At 46.8% G+C, this 18,744-nt stretch overlaps 1 protein-coding gene and 1 long non-coding RNA gene across 5 annotated transcripts in view; one reads left to right on the top strand and one right to left on the bottom strand.

The window, feature by feature from the left end:
* The window catches only part of LOC307218147, a 125,678-nt gene that overhangs the window by 72,335 nt on the left and 34,599 nt on the right, over positions 1-18,744 (bottom strand). The gene's annotated exons all lie outside the window — the stretch shown is intronic.
* The window catches only part of JPH2 (junctophilin 2), an 81,947-nt gene continuing 67,580 nt past the window's right edge, over positions 4,378-18,744 (top strand). For 2 of the 4 annotated variants that reach the window (XM_079979186.1, XM_079979185.1), the window contains exons 1-2: positions 4,378-5,601; positions 16,274-16,765. In XM_079979186.1, coding sequence (XP_079835312.1) covers positions 5,223-5,601; positions 16,274-16,765 — 871 coding nt within the window. In that variant the 5' untranslated portion in view covers positions 4,378-5,222. Of the gene's footprint in view, positions 5,602-14,171; positions 14,582-16,273; positions 17,058-18,744 lie in introns of those variants that run through there. The other 2 variants (XM_079979183.1, XM_079979184.1) reach the window with 2 other exon arrangements.

Below are 18,744 nucleotides of genomic sequence, written 5' to 3'. Positions count from 1 at the left end.
AAAAATTCCTTCCAGTAGCACCTTAAAGACCAACTAAGTTAGTTGGTCTTTAAGGTGCTACTGGAAGGAATTTTTTTTGTTTTGACTATGGCAGACCAACACGGCTACCTATCTGTAACTTACTGAGGCTGTGAGAATTGTGGATTATTGCAATTTATATTTCCAAGCATGGCGATTTATAAAATGTTTAGGGCATGCTCTGTTTTGTATGTGTGTAAATTAGTATGCATTTCTATTGCACAGTGCTAAAGTTTTTTTAAGATGCATGCGCTTGTGTGAATATTAAGGCACAAAACCTGGGCACTGAGTTAATTTGGAAATTTCTGACACTTAACAATTGTAATGGCTGCATAATGTGTCAGAAGTTACACAGATTAGCTCTGTATTTGTCTTTGTTTCTGTATAATGAGCACCTGTTCCCTGTAATGTGCTCAGGAAATAGCACACATTTTGCCTTCCAGTGTTGATCTTCTGCATAATAAGAGACAGGTGTGGCTGAAGAAGCTGAAAGCTTAACTGGGTTTGCTGTGCTTGCCCTTGATCTCCTCCCCCCCCTTCTCATTCACTTCAGTTCTTTCTTGGAATATAGACTGTTTTGAGAGAGGGACTACAGTGCTTACCTCTTTAGTCTTAAGTGCATATGGAAGTGCTACTTATAGCCAGTGGATTTATTTAGCAGTAATAATTAAGCAGTGTTTTCACAGTACTAATATCTCTTACATGGGAAGAAAACAAGCACAAGGGAGTAGGATGTAGACTGAGTTGATGAGAGAATTTGGGGATGGGGCAGGCAGCAGCACTAGAGTGTCCTTTCCTTTCTCCTGCAGCAGCCTTAAATTGCCTGTGTCGAATAGAATAGCACTTAATTGAAATGAGACTTGGAGCTTCCCGCTCATTAGCAAAGCACATATTCATGAATAGTTGGCGTGTTGATGGCGAGTACCATTTTCTGGCTTTTAAAAGAATTAAATAAAATGTTTCTATTGCATCTATCCTCAAAGCCTCAAGGTGGGTAATAAGTAAAATATATAATAACTAGAAAAGTTAAGCATACAAAGCAAAAAAACAACAACACCGAAGCAACCCTTAGAACCATAACATTTTCAGCAGAATTTTAAAATCATTTAAGACTCAAAAGTTCTCTTTAAAAGCAAAGGTATTATTGTCTGTAGTGAAAAGCCATTAATGAGGGGCAACACAAGCTTTCCTTTTGAGGTTGTTCCAGAGCCTGTGGATGCAGCCACTGAAAAAGGCGTTTCCCCAGATCCCAACCTGATGTATTTATTGGGACCAGGAGAGGGCCCCCCAAAACCTGAGCTTTTTTTGTGGGGGGGGGGAGCAACTAGCCAAAGCTGTGCTGCACACCACCTCCAACACAAAGAAATGACACTGCAACAGTACAGAGGTGCTGGAACACACAAAAGAGGTGCCGGAACTTTGTTCCAGCTGAAAAAAAGCCCTGATGATGATGTGGTCCCATGAAATACTGAATGCATCCAGAAAGATGTGGAGTTATAACTTGTTGGCTTTCTGTAGCAAATGGACCATATTTTTTAAAAAAATATTTTATTTCTACTGCCATTTCAGCTCACTCACTGGCAACTTAAGGAAGTTCAACCTGTGATTGTAAAGCAAATAAAAACCCCCAAAGCTACATACATTATACTGAAGTTACTACCAATATAAACGCAGGCAAAGAACTTAAATTTCTTAATCCAGATCTTTGTAATTCGTGAAAATTGGAAGTTCATACATCCCTGTTAACCATGGTTTAAATAAAACTTAGTTAACAAGCCATGGCTTAGCATTGCATCTGAGCCCAGTACAGTGCCTTAACTATGGTTTGTTTAACTATGGCTCGTTCATGTTATTGATTTACTAACCTGAACAATGACTTGGTGTGGGTACCTCATTTGCTGTGGTTAAAGTTTTTGCTCTCAAACTACTAGCCAAGCAACAGTGACATTAGACAAGAATGATGAAAAATGAAGCGCCTCTCGGCACTCAGCTCCTCTTTCTAATCTTTTCCCCAAAGCTGATGTTGCAGCTAACTGCCTGGTAACGGGATCCTGGAAAAATGATTGATTTTTAAGAGTGTTCCTCCCTTAAATTTGAGCAGGTGTTGAGTAAGGGGTGGGAGGGTTCCAAAATTAAGTTCCATTCCTGACAGTCATTACAATTAACATGCTTAAGCTACTAAAACATTCATTACTGAAATGGCCTTTCAAACTCCCTGCCAGCAGAGACACAGGTGACACCAGCATAGGTAATGTTCACTAAATGTAAAGCATAACATTCACATTAACAGCCTAATGCCAGTTGGTGGGTGGGTGTGGTTGCAGTCTAGGGGCATAGAATAAAAAGGTTAAACACCTACAAGCTGCAAAATGGTATGGGTGCTTCTTTCTCGGGTGAAGGGATGAAGGTACCTGCTGTTCCATGACAGGTGCTGATGAAGATCACTGAGAATCTTTCACATCCTCTCTTGCAGGTGAAGCAATGATAGCAATTTGGCACCACAAAAGAGCCGAGGGTAGGAAATAAGGAGGGCAGAGTATGACAAAACCATAATTACATTGCATGTAGAATGTCCTTTGGCTTTGAGCATGGTTTGTTCAATAAAGCATTATTTGAATAAACCATGGTTTCATGTGATGTAAGAATGGGCTGCTGTCAAGAAATCACTGCCTGTCCTCTTCAGGAAAGTGAGAAATGATCTTTTCAGCATCTGCTACCTGTGTTCTTGGATTTTTATCACAAGCACTTGCTGGTTAGTTGTGCAACTCGAACCACAAATACTCCAAGGTAAGTCCTATTGAATTCAGTGAGATTTGCTCCAGGGTAAATGGGATTAGGATTGTAGCCTCAGTGTATGTGCAGGTTCCAGTAATTTGGGAGCACCAAATTAATGTTTGCTCCTGAATAATAAAACTCAAGACTTTGCCTAAATAGTTTGCAGTAGTTTAGTTCTGTTAAAATAAAGGAAGAGTTTGTCATTTCACTATGCACTTCATTTTCATTGGAATAAGGTAAATTTGTAGCTCAGATGTAAGCCCCTATTTTACACACAAAAGACCTCAGTCTTCAAAATGGGGAATCTTCAGGTAAGGCTGGCAAAGACTCCCATCCTAAAACACAGCAGAGAAGAGCTCCCCAACATTTTTAGCCCTAGAGGCACTTCTGGAAATTAAACCTGTGGGCATCACAAAATAACCATTTCACTAGAAAAACAGGAAATGCTATCAGAGCCCCCTAAAATGGATCAAAACCCCACACCCCAAAACAGACAAAAAGCAGGCAGCCTGCACAACAACAATGAAAATACAAAATGGGAGGGACAGGTGCCAAAGGCTATATATGCGGTGGCTATGCTGCCTGTGAACACATTGGGGCCCCCTTTACATTGTGGTAGATCAGTGTTTCCCAAACTTGGGTCTCCAATGTAAAAACTGCCACAACGTTGGAGTAGAAAACTGCAAGGGCATGTTGTCACAAGTGTAACATATGCACACACACCAAGACCATCTGTTTAATAATAAACACTTTAAAACTATACCTTGCCACGCTCTCTATAATACAAAGAAGGTCAACAAGCAAGGAAGGAAGGCCAGCCTCACTGGGAGGAGAGACTTCCTCCAGCTACAAAACCTGACAAAGGCTATTGGGTTACACATTTCACATGCAATTCTTTTAATGGACAACCCTGTATATAATAATCTCGAACACGGGGGTTCTAAAGAAACCTATGCCTGTCAGGCAAGTAATTATGCTGGTCCACTAATTAGTCTTCAGAAGCAAGTTAATAATAATATTAATAATAATAAAGTATGAGAATTTTGAAAGCTCTCACAAGCTGTGACAAGGTTTGGCTTACTTGATATAGCAAGCCAATTTGTGGCTGGCAAGGGCCGCGAATATGTGTGCAGCCTACCAAACAGGAGGGTGTTTTTTTAAAAAAAGTGTTATAGTCTAAATGTTATATTTTACCAATTGAAATTGAGAAACCTGCGTTATTGGGTGGCTGATATAGATACCACACTAATAGCGCCCCCTAATTAGCTGCAGAAAAGGGTGGGGCCTAACATGCACTGCATCTGTAGGCAGAATCCCACCTGAACTCCGATCCTGTCCCCTCCCAATTCGCCTCGCCTCGTGCCTTTAGCACCTTCATTCATGGTTCCTCCCATTCATTCTCGCCCGCTCACTCCCTTTCCTTTTCCTTGCTCCGTAACTAGCAGAAGTTCCTCCCATGCCCGTTGCAAAGTTCGGAGCAAACGACCTGGCAGAGCTCTCGCCCGCGCCTCCCTCCTTTTCCCAGGGTGCTATTTTTAAATAGGACACTTGCTCCGTCTCTCTCTCGTTTTCATCCCAGCCCGAAAGGGGGTGGCGGCGGTGGGTGTCTCTGTCCTCCATAAAAGGGTCCTGCAAAGTGGGCAGGGCTACGTGGGTTTATTTTCGGAGCAGCTCCAGGGATCCGATGGCCTTGTTAGGGCAGCTGTGACCTTTCTTCCCGGAGGAGGGTAGAAGGAAGGAGGCTGCGGGAGGAGAGCCGGAGAGGCTCGCCTGTCCAATGGGGCTTTGAAGAAGAGCCTGGCACCGCCCGCGCAACTAGCCGCGGGGGCCGCAGGAGCCCCGGGAGGGCGGAAGAGGCGAGGGCGCAAAGCGCGCCATAGGGGAGGGGGTCGCGGCGGCGGCGGCGGCGGCGGCGGCCGGGGAAGGTTCAGCAAGGATCTTTACCCTTCTTGGCTCATAAAGGGGCCGGATGCTGCCGGCGTTTAGAAGAGGCTGCGAGGATGGTGTAGCAGAGAAAGGTTACCTTGCAACTAAGGTCTTGCAAAGGCTTGCCTCTTGCCCATTAGGGCGCTTGGAGAGAGCGCACGGAATGGGGAGGCCCGCGTCTTGCAGCTGAGCAGAAGTTTAGCCTTCTCTGCCGGTTGGTAGAGTTTTCCTTCCATGCCTCCACACCTGACAGGCTAGGTTGCCAAGCCTTGGGGGTCCCTGAGTTTTCTGAGCCTAGGAACAGCTTGCTTGCCACCTCCTCGCAGCCTCTTCCCTAGTTGCCCCTTCCTGGGTGAGGACACTGCGCCTGACCCCAAAGGTGCCCCTCCAGCATAGCTTGGCTATGCACCACCACCTGCCGCTTCCACTAATGGAGAAGTGATCTGGCCACGTAGGAAGGAGGGAACGAGCCAGAGAAGAGCACAGATCCCTGGCTTGACAGCATGAGCGGTGGCAGGTTTGACTTTGACGATGGAGGGGCCTACTGCGGGGGCTGGGAAGGGGGCAAAGCCCATGGGCACGGCATCTGCACTGGGCCCAAGGGCCAGGGCGAATACTCGGGCTCCTGGAACTACGGCTTCGAAGTGGTGGGAGTCTACACCTGGCCCAGCGGCAACACCTACGAGGGCTACTGGTCTCAAGGCAAGAGGCATGGCTTAGGGATCGAGACCAAAGGGCGGTGGCTTTACAAGGGCGAATGGACACATGGCTTCAAAGGAAGGTATGGGGTCAGGCAGAACGTCAGCAGCGGGGCAAAATACGAAGGCACCTGGAATAACGGGCTGCAGGACGGTTATGGCACCGAGACCTATGCTGATGGAGGTAAGCCTGGGCGGAAGGAAGTCACAATCCAGTGGGCTGTTTTCTCTCTGGGCTGCAGGGTGGAAAGCAGGGCAGGGCAGGGTCCTGGGAACCAGGGAATGTGATATGTGAGCTAATGGCTGTGGCTCCTTCAGCGGGCAAAGAATTCAATTCTGATCCCTCAACTGATGCAGGACAGGTGAGATTAAGGCCCTGTCCTCATCTTTCCAGCAATGCACGCTTTATACAAAATCTCAGCCCAGCATGCCTGTTTGTGCACAAGGGCTCCTAGGTGCATAGGCATTAGTGGGCGCACTTGCTGTTCTGCTAATGTAGCTGCTGAATGAACCATGCTATCTACGTGCTTAAAAGAAAAAAGGCTTCAGGTCAAAAATAGCCCATTCCCAGTGGCGCTCCTTAGTGCTCAGAGGTTGACGTCACAATGGGACCATTGCTTGGATTCTTCTGCAGTGGGAGTTGTGTGCCATCCAGTTGTTCACTGGATGTGTGGTCATTCCACAGCCAGATCTTGCTGCTTGGTTGACCATCTAGTGTGCAACACCGAATGCATCCAGAAGTGGCCGGCAGCTTCTGCCCATGGCAGAGGAGGTAGAAGGTGCTGTTGAGATAGTACTGCTTGCAAAAAGGCAACTTACTGGATTCCAAACCTGATGGTTGTCTTTATGTCGTTTGTAAGAAAAGTCTGCTGGACCAGGTCAGTGGCCCACCTAGACCAGTAACCTGTTCTCATAGTGGCCAACCAGATGCCTACGGAAAGACCGGCAGCAAAAGTACGTGTGTATGCACTTATAACCAGTCACAGAGTTTACCCTGGTCTAGGGACATTCCTCTTTCAGACATTGTATAGGTGGCTCAGAAATCACTTTTTAGAACAGTAGTTCAGTTTTCCCTTTAGGAAAAGCTGGTGCAAACTTAAGAGCTTAAATACCTTCCTTAACATGGTGGTTCCTGAAAAGAAATAGATAAATCTGAGACTAATGGAGATATGTTTGGCCATTCTAAAGCAGACTGTGGCCTAATTAGACAACTATTAGTACTTTTAATACATAATCCGATAGGGATTTATCGACTGTTGTAATGACTCAAGATCTTCGTTCAGCCCAATTTGTCCTTTCTGTTTAGCAAGCTCATTTTTTCAGGGCAAGCATGGAGGGAGGGAGGGGAGAGCCCTTGTTGAACAAATGCTCAGCAATTGGTGGCAAATAGGGAGAAAAATGTTCAGCAGCAGGTGATAAGATGCTGCTATTCCTAATGTGCCCCCCCCCCCGTGCAAGTTCATCTGAAATCTTAGGTCCTGTTTGATTTCATGTATGTGAATCTATGTGGTATACATTGTATTAGATATGCTGTGGTGGGCCTGTGTAGCTCTCCTATATTGTAGACAAGCAAAATGCCTGCCGTACTGATGGATTGTGATGTGAATGAAGGGCTTATATGCTGCTGTGGGTTGGAGATAACATTGCACTTCCTGCATGAGCGTCCTTTGCAAAGACTGGGTCATGCCATGTCAGGAGTGGAGGTTGGGTTTTGCTCTCCTTGCCTTGCTCTCCCCAAGCGGAGAGCTTACCTTTCCTATGGGACTGAATGGAAGACATTCACTTTTACCCAAAGGATGCATTTAGGGGTACCATTGGGGGAAGGGCTAAGACTGTTCCCAGTTGCTGATGTTTCTGTCCTGGCAATCAAGCCAAGTCCTAGCTGTGTTCCTATCCTGCTCTTGGTTTTGTTTCTTGGTCACGCTAGCAGGGCCCAAGCAGACGGGGTGGAGGAACACTTTATGTGGGCTCACCAGTCTATGGTTGAAGACCCCAAGCCCATAAAGGTAAAGGTACCCCTGCCCGTACGGGCCAGTCGTGTCCGACTCTAGGGTTGTGCGCCCATCTCACTTAAGAGGCCAGGGGCCGGCGCTGTCCGGAGACATGTCCGGGTCACGTGGCCAGCGTGACGAAGCTGCTCTGGCGAGCCAGCACCAGCACAGCTCATGGAAACGCCGTTTACCTTCCCACTATAAAGCGGTACCTATTTATCTACTTGCACTTAGGGGTGCTTTCGAACTGCTAGGTGGGCAGGAGCTGGGACCGAAAGACGGGAGCTCACCCCGCCGCGGGGATTCGAACCGCCGACCATGCGATCGGCAAGTCCTAGGCACTGAGGTTTTACCCACAGCGCCACCCGCGTCCCTCACCCAAGCCCATAACCATGCAGCAAAAACTGGCAACTGAATTGCAAATCATGTTTGAGGATGCAGCTTTATTTCTCTGTACCTGTACAAGATGCCTATATCTTGTGAAATTGTCTGGAGCCGATCAGAAGCAGTGTTAGAATAGCAAGCAATATTAATGTGCTGCAAGCCCATGCCCTCCTCCAGAACAGAAAGTTCTAGGACTCACAGACAGAAGTGGGCCTCCCTACCCTATGCAATATGATCTCCTGAGAACTACAAGTCCCAGAGTTCCTTAGCTCCTGATGGCATATCCTCTATAGATAGGCAGGAGGAGCCAACAGGGTGTGGCATCTGAATGGCAAGACATCAAGAATCCAGGGGCAGCTGGAGCTAGTACGGTTGTTTAGGATTTACAGGCCCCCAAGCACTTGCTCTCTAGACTGGGGTGGCAAAACCTTTTCCCCTCAAGGGCCACTTTGTCTCCTGGTGAACTTTCTAGGGGCCACATTCTAGTGGTGTGTGGGGCCAGAGGCAAAAGTGGGTGGAGCAACAGGTATGCATTTTCTTCCAGCCTTCCCCCTCCTGGAATAGCAGTACAGTGGTACTGTACCTCGGTTTACATACTGTCAGAGCTGCCTCCAGGTCCCAGCTCACAGAGGACCAACGCTAGGCTGTAGTTATGTACAAAAGTCTTTATTGAGGTTCAGTTTCCATTTTAAAGCCGCAGCGTGCAGCTCTACGTCTCGACCTTAGACCGGCGAAGTCCCGTCTGAGTCTCCGCCCCCTCCACACCAGTTTAAGACTCTCGCTTTGCTCCACCTCTTCCTAAGTTCCTTTCTCCTCTGGGCCCTCCTGCCCGCTAGTGTTCCATCCTTCCTGGACTCCTCTGACACTGACCCTGATGATTCTTCCCCCTCCTTCCGGCGGGCTTTAGGACCTGGTTCCCTATCCGGGCTACCTTCTGTGCCGCTCGCCTGTACATTTGAACTTGGCGCGCGCGCCCAGCCTGCAACTTTCCTCTTGACCGTTAACTCGCTCTCCGATGGAGGCGTGGCCAACCCTGACTCATCTTCTCTCGCTGGTGGTGCATATGTGGGCTCTGACACCTGGGACTCCTCCCCCCCACTACGCTCTGGTGGGGAAGCTGGTCCTGATTTCCAACTGCTGCTCTGGGAGTCCCCGCTGGCCCCTTGCTTCTGGGGTGTCCCCCTTGGGTCGCCCCTTGCCCTGCCCATCGGCGCCCCCTTCTGTGAATCTTCCGATTCGCTGGAGAGGCTCATGGAATCTATCGGGCTGCTGTCATCTTCTCCTACGCTGCCCTCGGATTGCTCCCCCTCGCTCTCCATCTCCTCTCCTCCCTGCGCTCCCGCTGAGTCCCTGACACATACGCTTCAGGTTATATACACTTCAGGTTACAGACTCTGCTAACCCAGAAATAGTGCTTCAGGTTAAGAACTTAGAACAGAAATCATGCTCTGGCGGTGCGGCGACAGCAGGAGGCCCCATTAGCTAAAGTGGTGCTTCAGGTTAAGAACAGTTTCAGGTTAAGAACAGACCTCCGGAACGAATTAAGTACTTAACCCGAGGTACCACTGTACTTGCATCTTAGGGCTGTATGCAATGAATACAGATATTTTACATCAGGCAGAAATGTAAGGAATTACAACAAAGGGACTGAAAATTGTTTGGCAAAGACTTCTGTTGGAGGGAGAAGGAGGATAATGTTTGTACCATTCCCAGATAAACATTGTTTGACTCTGTACAGACAATTATGTTATAAACTGGCTGTTATCTATTAACAAATCCGTTATATGGCCCCATTTGCCAGAATGAGTAGTTTACAAAAATAAGAGCAATACAATAAAAATGTGCAGATGCAACAGATTAAAACAAAATATAGAGAGGCTACCTGGGTCTTTTGTTATGGTGCAAACATGCTCTGCATATCCAGCACCACCCGTTTCAAAGCTTAAATGCAAACCAAAACTGAACTTGCTTTAATTTAAGAGTGAAGAGTTTTATATGGCAATATAAGCAGTTCATCAGGGTGTCAAGCAAACCATGTCAATTGTTGGGAGAGGCACAAACGGGTCTGAAGCTGTAGGTTTCGGAATGACAACTTTTGTTCCCGTTCCTAGAGATGTGTGTTAGCAAGGGTTACTTAGGGGCAGGGAAAAATGCACTTTGTACGTGCCCAGAGGTGCTGCCTTACTCTCATGTTCCAGCCATTCAAAATCAGTTCTGGAGTTGAGGTCTGGCAAGATCTCATTACTCAAACACCGTCAATATGTGTATAATAATGTGCTGCATTACTGGGAATTCAGAAAGCGACTCCATCCACAAAGCTGTTTGGAATCTGCAGAACTCCAAGGAGATTGAACGGTGAAGCTGCAGCGGCTGCATATTTCTTACAGTGGTTGAATATTTCCTTTTCTAGTCTACCATAATGATTGCTGTACTTCATTTTTGTGCTCTTGTCCAGTAGGTGGAGGTGGCTATTTTTTCTGTTTAATTACTTAACTTGCATAAAATAACGAAATAAAACTGAGCTTGCAGAATAATAGTAATAATTTTGTCTGCATACTTTTTGTGGGTTACAGGCTTTTGAATGTTTTCTGTCTTCACACACTTGTAATTTTGTTCTGTGAGTTATCTTTCTTTTATAGGAGACCATTTCTTCCAGATGTCTTTTGAACTGCTTTGTAAACTAGCTTCCATGGTGATTGATGGCTTCAACCAGCACTAAAACCAGTGGGGGTAGATTTGGCATTGAGATTTTGCAGGTGCTCATATGGCTCCTGCCAGCTCCTTCAATAGGAGAAGCCAGAGAAGAAGCGGTGGAATGTAATTGCATGGCTATTTCCCCCCTCAAAATACTAATAAGATCTTTAATGGGTGTCTTTGGTAACAAGCAGTATTATGAGAGGTATACCGTCCAATGAGTGCTATTAATAAGTATTGCATAGTGGCTAAGGGACTGAACAAGGACATCTTTGCTTCACATCTCATCTCGGCTGCAAACCCACTACGTGGCCTTAGGGAAGCCACTATCTCTCAGCCTCAGCATCCCTGCGCAGAACCTGAAAATAATGAGTAGAGTGCTGCGACAAAATGTTGTAGCTTATCCCCGGTGTGTGTGTTACCTGAACTGGAAGTGTGAGTGGTTGGCACCTAAGAGAGAAGACCCTGCTTCTACTTGGAGTCTTACTTCATGTGCAAAATTTGTTTTGTTTTATTTTCAGTTTTTGAACATTTAAAATGGCAACTGGTCTGCATGTCTGCATGCAAGTCAATGGAGCGTGAGGATTCTGCATGCAAATGAGTGCTTGATTTGGTCTGGGGGAGGTCTGAGGGGACAGTTTTAAGTAGATTTATCTTAATTGCAGCCTGAGATGTCCCAATAATTTTTACTTTAAGTCTAAATTAAGCTCCTCCTCTGAGCTCAGTATTAACAATGTACTACATAGTAGGGCTATCTTAGGCTGCTCTTTCTCAACACAGCCTTGAAACCTGCAATAGGATTATGGCAGTGAACAACGCCTTAGAGTTCTTGTATATTATACTCAGCCCAACCTGCAAAGAGAGGATAAAAACTTTGTTGTAAGACATTCTCTCGGTTTCAGACCAAGCTGCGATAGGGGCTAATACTTCTGAAAAACCACTCAGTGTTAAGTGTGAATCACCCTGCAGAGCTGCCATAAACCAATCTTTTAGACACAGCTCCTTCTAAACCTGTATTGTGAGGAGAGTTAAAAGATAAAGGAACCCCTGACCGTTAGGTCCAGTTGTGGCCGACTTTGGGGTTGCGGCACTCATCTCGCTTTATTGGCCAAGGGAGCCGGCGTACAGCTTCTGGGTCATGTGGCCAGCATGACTAAGTCACTTCCGGCGAACCAGAGCCGTTTACCTTCCCACCAGAAACGCCGTTTACCTTCCCACCGGAGCAGTACCTATTTATCTACTTGCACTTTGAGGTGCTTTCGAACTGCTAGGTTGGCAGGAGCAGGGACCGAGCAACGGGAGCTCACCCCATCATGGGGATTCGAACCGCTGACCTTTTGATCAGCAAGTCCTAGGCTCTGTGGTTTAACCCACAGTGCCATTAAATCAGAACTGTCTGATCCTGAGCTGAAGATAAAAATTCCCAGGTTCAATCCAAGCATGCCCAGGTGGGGGGGGGGGCAGAGATCCCAGTCTGAAACCCAGGAGAGATGCTATCAGCCGCTGACTGTATTGGCTGGCACATAACACCATAAAATTATTGAATAATACTCTGCACAAGCAGGAATCGTGGTTTCTTTTGCCCTAACAAGCAATAATTGTTAAGCTACCTTGAAGCCACGGTTTGTGGTTGGATTAGTGATGGTGGTTTTGTTAGGGTAGAGGAAACCACAACCCCAGGTTCGCATGTTATGCCAAGCTAGCCACTTTGTGGTTTCCCTGCTTGCAAAGTAGGAGGGCTTCAGTTGCCAGCATTTAGCTCATGTGCTTTCTGGCCTAGCTTAGTGCTACATTCAAACACAACCAGCATTTACCATGCTGGATAGACCAGGGTAAGGGTGCCTTTTGCCATCCGGATGTTCCCAAACTACAACTCCCACCCACTTCACCAAGCATGACCAATGGCTAGGGATGATGGGTGTTGCAGTTCAGTAATGCCTGGAGAGCCAAAGGTTCTCCATACCTCAGATACACCCAGTCCCTGATTTACGTATAAGCTAAACAAGCTATAGCTTAAGGCCCCACTCTCTTGGGGGCCCCCCAAAAAGTTAAAGGAAAAACAACAATGTACATTTCCAAAATATGATAAAAATAAAGTAAAATAAAACCTACATACAGCAACAGTGTTTTGTTTTGTGTTGTGTAGGCTCCTATGATGTAAGTAATGGGCCCCATCTGCTAGCCTGCTCCCTAAAATATCACTGGTTTGCTCATTTCTATATATAGGGTGCCTGCATTCTGCATGGACTGGTTGCATGGCAACATGTGCAAATGGCTTTAGATACCTATTAGGTCCATAAATTACCATATAGCATATATTCAACACAAAAAACAGCAACAATTAGTTGTTGACAAAGGACAGTTGGACATATAAAGAGCCCCATTACCTTCATTAGCTTAGGGCCTCATCAAACCTAAATCCAGCCCTGGATACACCAATCTGATGATATAAGGGAGCTTCTTACATTTCTGATTCCCAATTTCCCCCTTTCATTCTCTTCCATGGGATATTTCCTGACATCAGATGTACAGTGCTTAAGTTTATAATGGTGCGAGGGTTTGGTTGTTCTTCTCATTAGGAAGTTTTTCCAACTCCTTGTTTACTCGCTTTGCTTGTCCCCACGCTCCCCACAAGCTTTCTTCAAGTGATCTCTGGGATGCTTCTTTAGGACACTTGGGAATTTTCTAATGGTAAAGTGATTCATTAAGTTGACAGTTAAATATTTCACCCTTGGAGATCTCTGCTGCTATTTTGAAGCGGTTCTCATGGGAATGAAAAAGAAAGAAATTCTAGTGCTTATACTAAAGAAATTAGTCTCCCCAAAGACACCTGTATCGGGGAGAAATTTTACATTTGTGACAGGAGAAGTAGATGTACTATAACATATCACAACTGAGGGAGTGCAGGAATTCCTGTGGGAACGTTTTCATAACTTTATGATTTGTTTATTTATTTGTTACATTTATACCCCAGCTTTTCTCCTCAAGGTAGTGTACATAGGTCTCCTCCCCCCCATTTTATCCGCACAACAACCCTGTGGGGTAGGCTAGGCTGAGAGTGAGTGACTGGCCCAGTCAGCTTCATGGCTGAATGGGGATTTGAACCCTGGTCTCTCAGGTTCTTGTCAGGCATTGAAACCTCTACACCACACTGGTTTCATTTTTAAAAAACACACACACATATAGCGCTCAGATTAATAGCACCATCCTAGACATGCCTATGCATATGTTAGCTCCACTGAATTCAATGGAATTTAATCTGAGCCTTTTAGTGATATGTGGGACACTGGAGTGTTTGAGAAGCTTAGGAAAGGGAAAATATAGTTTCCCTTTCCCACTCTATTGAAACGTCCCCCTCGATTTTCCTTTTTTAAGAGAAGAAAACCCTCAGCTAACGCTCTTGGCATTCTGCGATTCAACCCTCTTCAATATTTCTTGTCTTAAGGCTGGAGGAATGAAGCTTCCGGAAGTTGCTTGTTGGGCTTTTCTCAGGGGTTCACTTGTGAATTTGTTCACAAATCATTACAAATTGTTGTTTAAAAATGAATATGCTTTCCTCATTTGAATCAGTGTCCTACCCTTTCCTTTGTCAATAGTTTCACCTAAACACTGATTCTGATAGTACTGATATAATAATAATTATATTATTTATACCCTGCCCATCTGGCTGTGTTGCCAAGTAGGTCAGGCTGAGAGACTGTGACTGGCCCAAGGTCACCTCTCCAGTGAGCTCCATGGTTAGGAGTGAGGATTAGAAACTGGGTCTCCTAGGTCCTTCACCTTAACCACTACACCATACTGCCATTAAAATTGTCAGCACACAAACAGACAAGGAAGGTTTCTCTCACATCTCCATTCGTTCCAGGGATTGATTTAGAGCTGAAACACAATTCAACAGCCAGCAAGAATGAAGAAGCTGATTTAGGCCTGTGTTCCTCTTGGCTCGGCCTTGTCTACCAAAAGGCTTTCACAAGGAAAGGATTTCCTCAGAGATGCTTTTAAATGCAGATAGCAGGGTTTAAGGCCGGGACTCTCAAAGTGTGTGCTCTGCCACTGAGCAAGTGTCTTTTCCCATCCAGAGCTATTTAACCTTAGGTGACCATTTTATGTTTTCGTGCCTTTCTTTCTGGGCTCTTTCTTGTCCTTTGGCTTCTTAGCTTCCCCAAGGATTATTGTGCTTTGCTAACATGACAGAAATCGCTGGCAGACTGTGGCTATAAAAATACCCCATGGCCATTTGCCTGTGAGAAAGCAAATCCTTGGGGGAGCTAATTCTTTTATACTGGTAATAAATATTTGTATTTCTCCAGCATGTTTCGTCCCAGGATACTCTAGCTGAATGGGGATTTGGGTGGTTGGTTGCAGAGCTGGTGGTTTACAAATTTGGGGAGTGAGGCTCCTAATAGCGAGTGATGGATTGAGCCAAAGTGGGTTTCTTTGGGTAGGTTGCTAGTTACTGAGGTAACCACATCAACAAAAGGACGACAATCAAGGGAGAGAGAAACTCTGCTGTGAGGGAAATTAATGTTCTGAGGCAATTGGTGGGAAGGAACTAGCTTCCTTCTGGGGAAGCATTAAACTTGGCTCCAGCAAGGGAGCTTTTGCTGTATTTCAATTAGTTTGGTATTAGGAATACACAAACTTGCAACAAAAAGTTGTTCAGGGTCCCCCCCCCCTTTCACATCCACCCTTTACCTCTGGCTTGTTGGTATCACTCCTTGAAATGTTGGGCATGAACAACAAATACACTCATGAATGACACACGTCTTTCTGTTAAGTCTTTATCCTTCGCAATTGCATATTGCATTCCAGTTTAGTTCTAATTTCATTTGTACAATAATGTATGCTCTGATTGTCCCTATTTATCTGGTAAAACACTATTGATTCCTTCCAGAGAAATGTTAGCCCCAAAGTATCTGAATGACTTTGCCCCCAAATATCTGAAAGACTGCCTCTTCCCCTTCAGACTCTTGAGCAGGGGTTGATAACAAGTGGTCCACAGGGGTCATTTAAACGGCCCCCGAGCCGCCCCCGAACTGAGCCGCCCGCTTGGTGAGTCCCCGCGCGCTGATCTAAACCAGCACAGAGTGGGAACGCGCTTGGGCAGCACCAAAAATCGCGTCTGTGGAGATGCAGAAGCCAAAAATCACATCTGCGCAGACCCAATCCCAATCTCCGCGGGGGTGAACCAGCCCTTGCCGAACCCTGCTCTTGAGTGTTCAGCTTAGCAATGGTGCCCCTCTTAGTTGTTCCACCACCCACAGAAGTTTGGGGGTTGGCAGTCTGGGAGAGGGCATTCTCTGTGACAGCTCCTAAGTTGTGAGATTCCCTCCCTACATAAGCGCACCTGGCACCTTCATTTCCATCGTATGCTGACAACATCCTTCTGGATGTCTAAAAAGAGAGGAGCCCAGGATTGGAGAGCAAATATTCAGATGCCCTATTCTGGCAAAAAAATAGCAGGGGTTTGCAGCACCCATACCCAGCATCTCCTGAAACTTGCAAAACTGCCCATGGTGAGTAACATCTCTGGGTAGTTCCCTCATGCCACCAGAGAACATCTCCAGCCACAGAGGCAGTGTACAGATGCTACCTTTGGACTCATGGTGGAGGGAAAATTGTATTTGCTGAATGGGAAATGAGCAGACAGTTCATTTCCTGCTCAGCCAACATAAGGGACCATTTTGTGGGTGATTTTGGGAAGACTATTGCTGCCTGAAGAACCATGATTTCATCCGTGTTCTTCAGGAAATGTGTAACTAACTTCACTATTGCTCTTGATTGTAGGTACATACCAAGGCCAGTTCACCAATGGAATGCGCCATGGTTATGGCGTCCGGCAGAGCGTCCCATATGGCATAGCAGCTGTAGTCCGCAACCCTCTAAGGACCTCCCTTACTTCCCTCCGTAGTGAGCACAGCAATGGCACCCTGTTGCAACATGACTCCCCATCAGCAAACCTGGAGAACTTTCCCATGACACCTACGATCACCCGTGGTGGCTTTGCTCTCAGCCTGTACGCGGATGCTGATGCGGGCAAGCTGAAGAAGGGAGGGCTCTTCAGGCGGAGTTCCTTGTTTGGGAAGTTGAAGAAATCCGACTCTAAGACTTCCCTGGCCAGCCAAAGGAGCCGACTCAGCTTTCTCAAGAGCGAGAGCGGGATGAGCTCCACTGGTAGCGATGCCACCTCCACAGCTAGCCTAGGAGAAGGAGCTGAGGGAGAGGACTTCCCGCCTTTTGACGCTGATATTGATGCCACCACGACAGAGTCCTATATGGGTGAGTGGAAGAATGACAAGCGCTCTGGGTTTGGCGTGAGTGAGAGATCAAGTGGCCTGAAGTATGAGGGTGAATGGCTGGATAATGTACGGCATGGATACGGTTGCACCACTTTGCCTGATGGTAAGAAGGAAGAAGGGAAATACCGAATGAACGTCCTGATCAAAGGCATGAAGAAGAGGGTGATACCTCTGAAAAGTGCCAAGATAAGGCAGAAGGTGGACAGGAGCCTGGAAGGGGCTCAAAGGGCAGCAGCCATCGCCAGACAGAAATCTGAGATTGCAGCTTCTAGGTAAGAGCCTGAGGCTTGACATTTACCATGTGAAAGTAGAAGGAATCATCCAGAGTTTCATTTTTAATTGAATAAGTGTTCGCAATTGATGCTTAAGATACGGATGGGCAACCTTTGGCCCTCCAGATGTTGTTGGATTCCAACTCCCCATCACGCCTAGCAGCATAGCCCATAATCAGGGGTGGTGGGAGATGTAGTCTAGAAACATTTAGAAGGCCACAGGTTCCCTGTCTTTTGTTTAAGAAATATTTGTAGATAAGATGTACATTAAAATAAATCTCCATTTCTGGCAAATTCTAGTTTTGGGCAGATGAGGAAATCTAAAGTTCCGAGAAACTAAATAACATAGTTAATTACTGCTAGGACATGAAACTTACTGTTTTTTGATATGTCCACTGCACAATGATGGATGAGGAAAGATAAATCCATTTTGTATCTGTCAGGGGTTCAGGGAGAGAGGCGCAGAGGAGGGAGGAGACCGAGAGTGAGGGAGAAGGATTCCAGCCTGACGAGGAAGAGGACGACAATGACCCGAGATGGTCCATGAGTCCGTCCAGTGAATCGGAGGATTCCCAAAAGGGAGCCTCCCTGGTCAAGCCAAGGGGAGCCCAAGGGGGAAGCAGTCAGGAGCAGGGGAACGTAGGGGGAACCGCCAGTGGGAGTTGGAGATCGAGACCTGCTTCTCCACCGGAACGGAGTGAAGAGGGTGGAGTTACCAGTGTGTCGGGAGGAACAGAACAAGGAGCAGAGGGGGGAAGGAGATCGGGGCAAGACGTCCTGCCGGAAGGGGCGGAAAGCAGTACCGGGAGCAGTGTGGCTGTTGAAAGGAAGGTCAGGAGCAACGTACGCGCGCCAAGTTCAAATGTGGAGGCGCGCGGAAGTGGGGAGAGCTCTGGGGAGGAGCCTGGTGCTAAAGCACGAAGGAGGGGGCAGCAGGCAGGAGAAGACTCAGCCTCTGGGGAGTCCCGGAAAGAGGGAACACAGGGGGGCAGGAAGACCCTGCGGAAAAGGAAGGAGAGGAAAAGGTGGAGCAGCACAGGGCTCTTAAATTGGTGCAGGGGAGGGACGGACTCAGAGGGGACTACTAACATCTAAGGGTAACAGATGCGGAGCCACGGAGTTTGGATGTAATGACGACAATGATCTTCAATAAAACCTTTTGTATATAACTTGGACTGGACTTTGGTCTCTTGTGAGCTGGGACCCAGGGTGGCTCTGACAGTAAGTCCCCTCCAAAGAACGCAAAAATTTTTTTTTTGCAAAGCTCACGAACGGTGACAGCCATGAGTGCGGAGGAGCAGTTGACAGCTCTGCGAACTACAGTTTCCGAACTCACTGCTGCAGTCCTTGCGTCTCAGAAGGAGCATGACGAAATGGAGAAGCGCTGCCAGGACCTGCAAACCAGGTGGGAACGTGCAAGCAGGGAAGGGTTCCCAGGGTCCAGATCAGAAGGGATTGGACTTGGACGGAGGGGGGGCAGACTAGTCACCCACTTCGATGGGAACCTGAAGCACTACCCCAGTTTCAGAGCAGACGTTTTGTATGCATTGCACTTGCTTCGTCATGACTTTAAAGATGAGGAGGAGAAAGTGGGGTTTATTGTTTCTCACTTGCATGGGCCGGCCAGAGACTGGTTGCGCAATTTGTGGCGTGAAGATGGCCCTGCCCGCCGCGATGCAGATGAATT

Source organism: Podarcis cretensis (genome assembly GCF_951804945.1).
Source record: "Podarcis cretensis genome assembly, chromosome: 6".
In the NCBI taxonomy this organism is placed as follows: domain Eukaryota; kingdom Metazoa; phylum Chordata; class Lepidosauria; order Squamata; family Lacertidae; genus Podarcis; species Podarcis cretensis.
The sequence above is the reverse complement of the archived record's forward strand: the minus strand, read 5'-3'. Positions and strand labels throughout refer to the sequence as shown.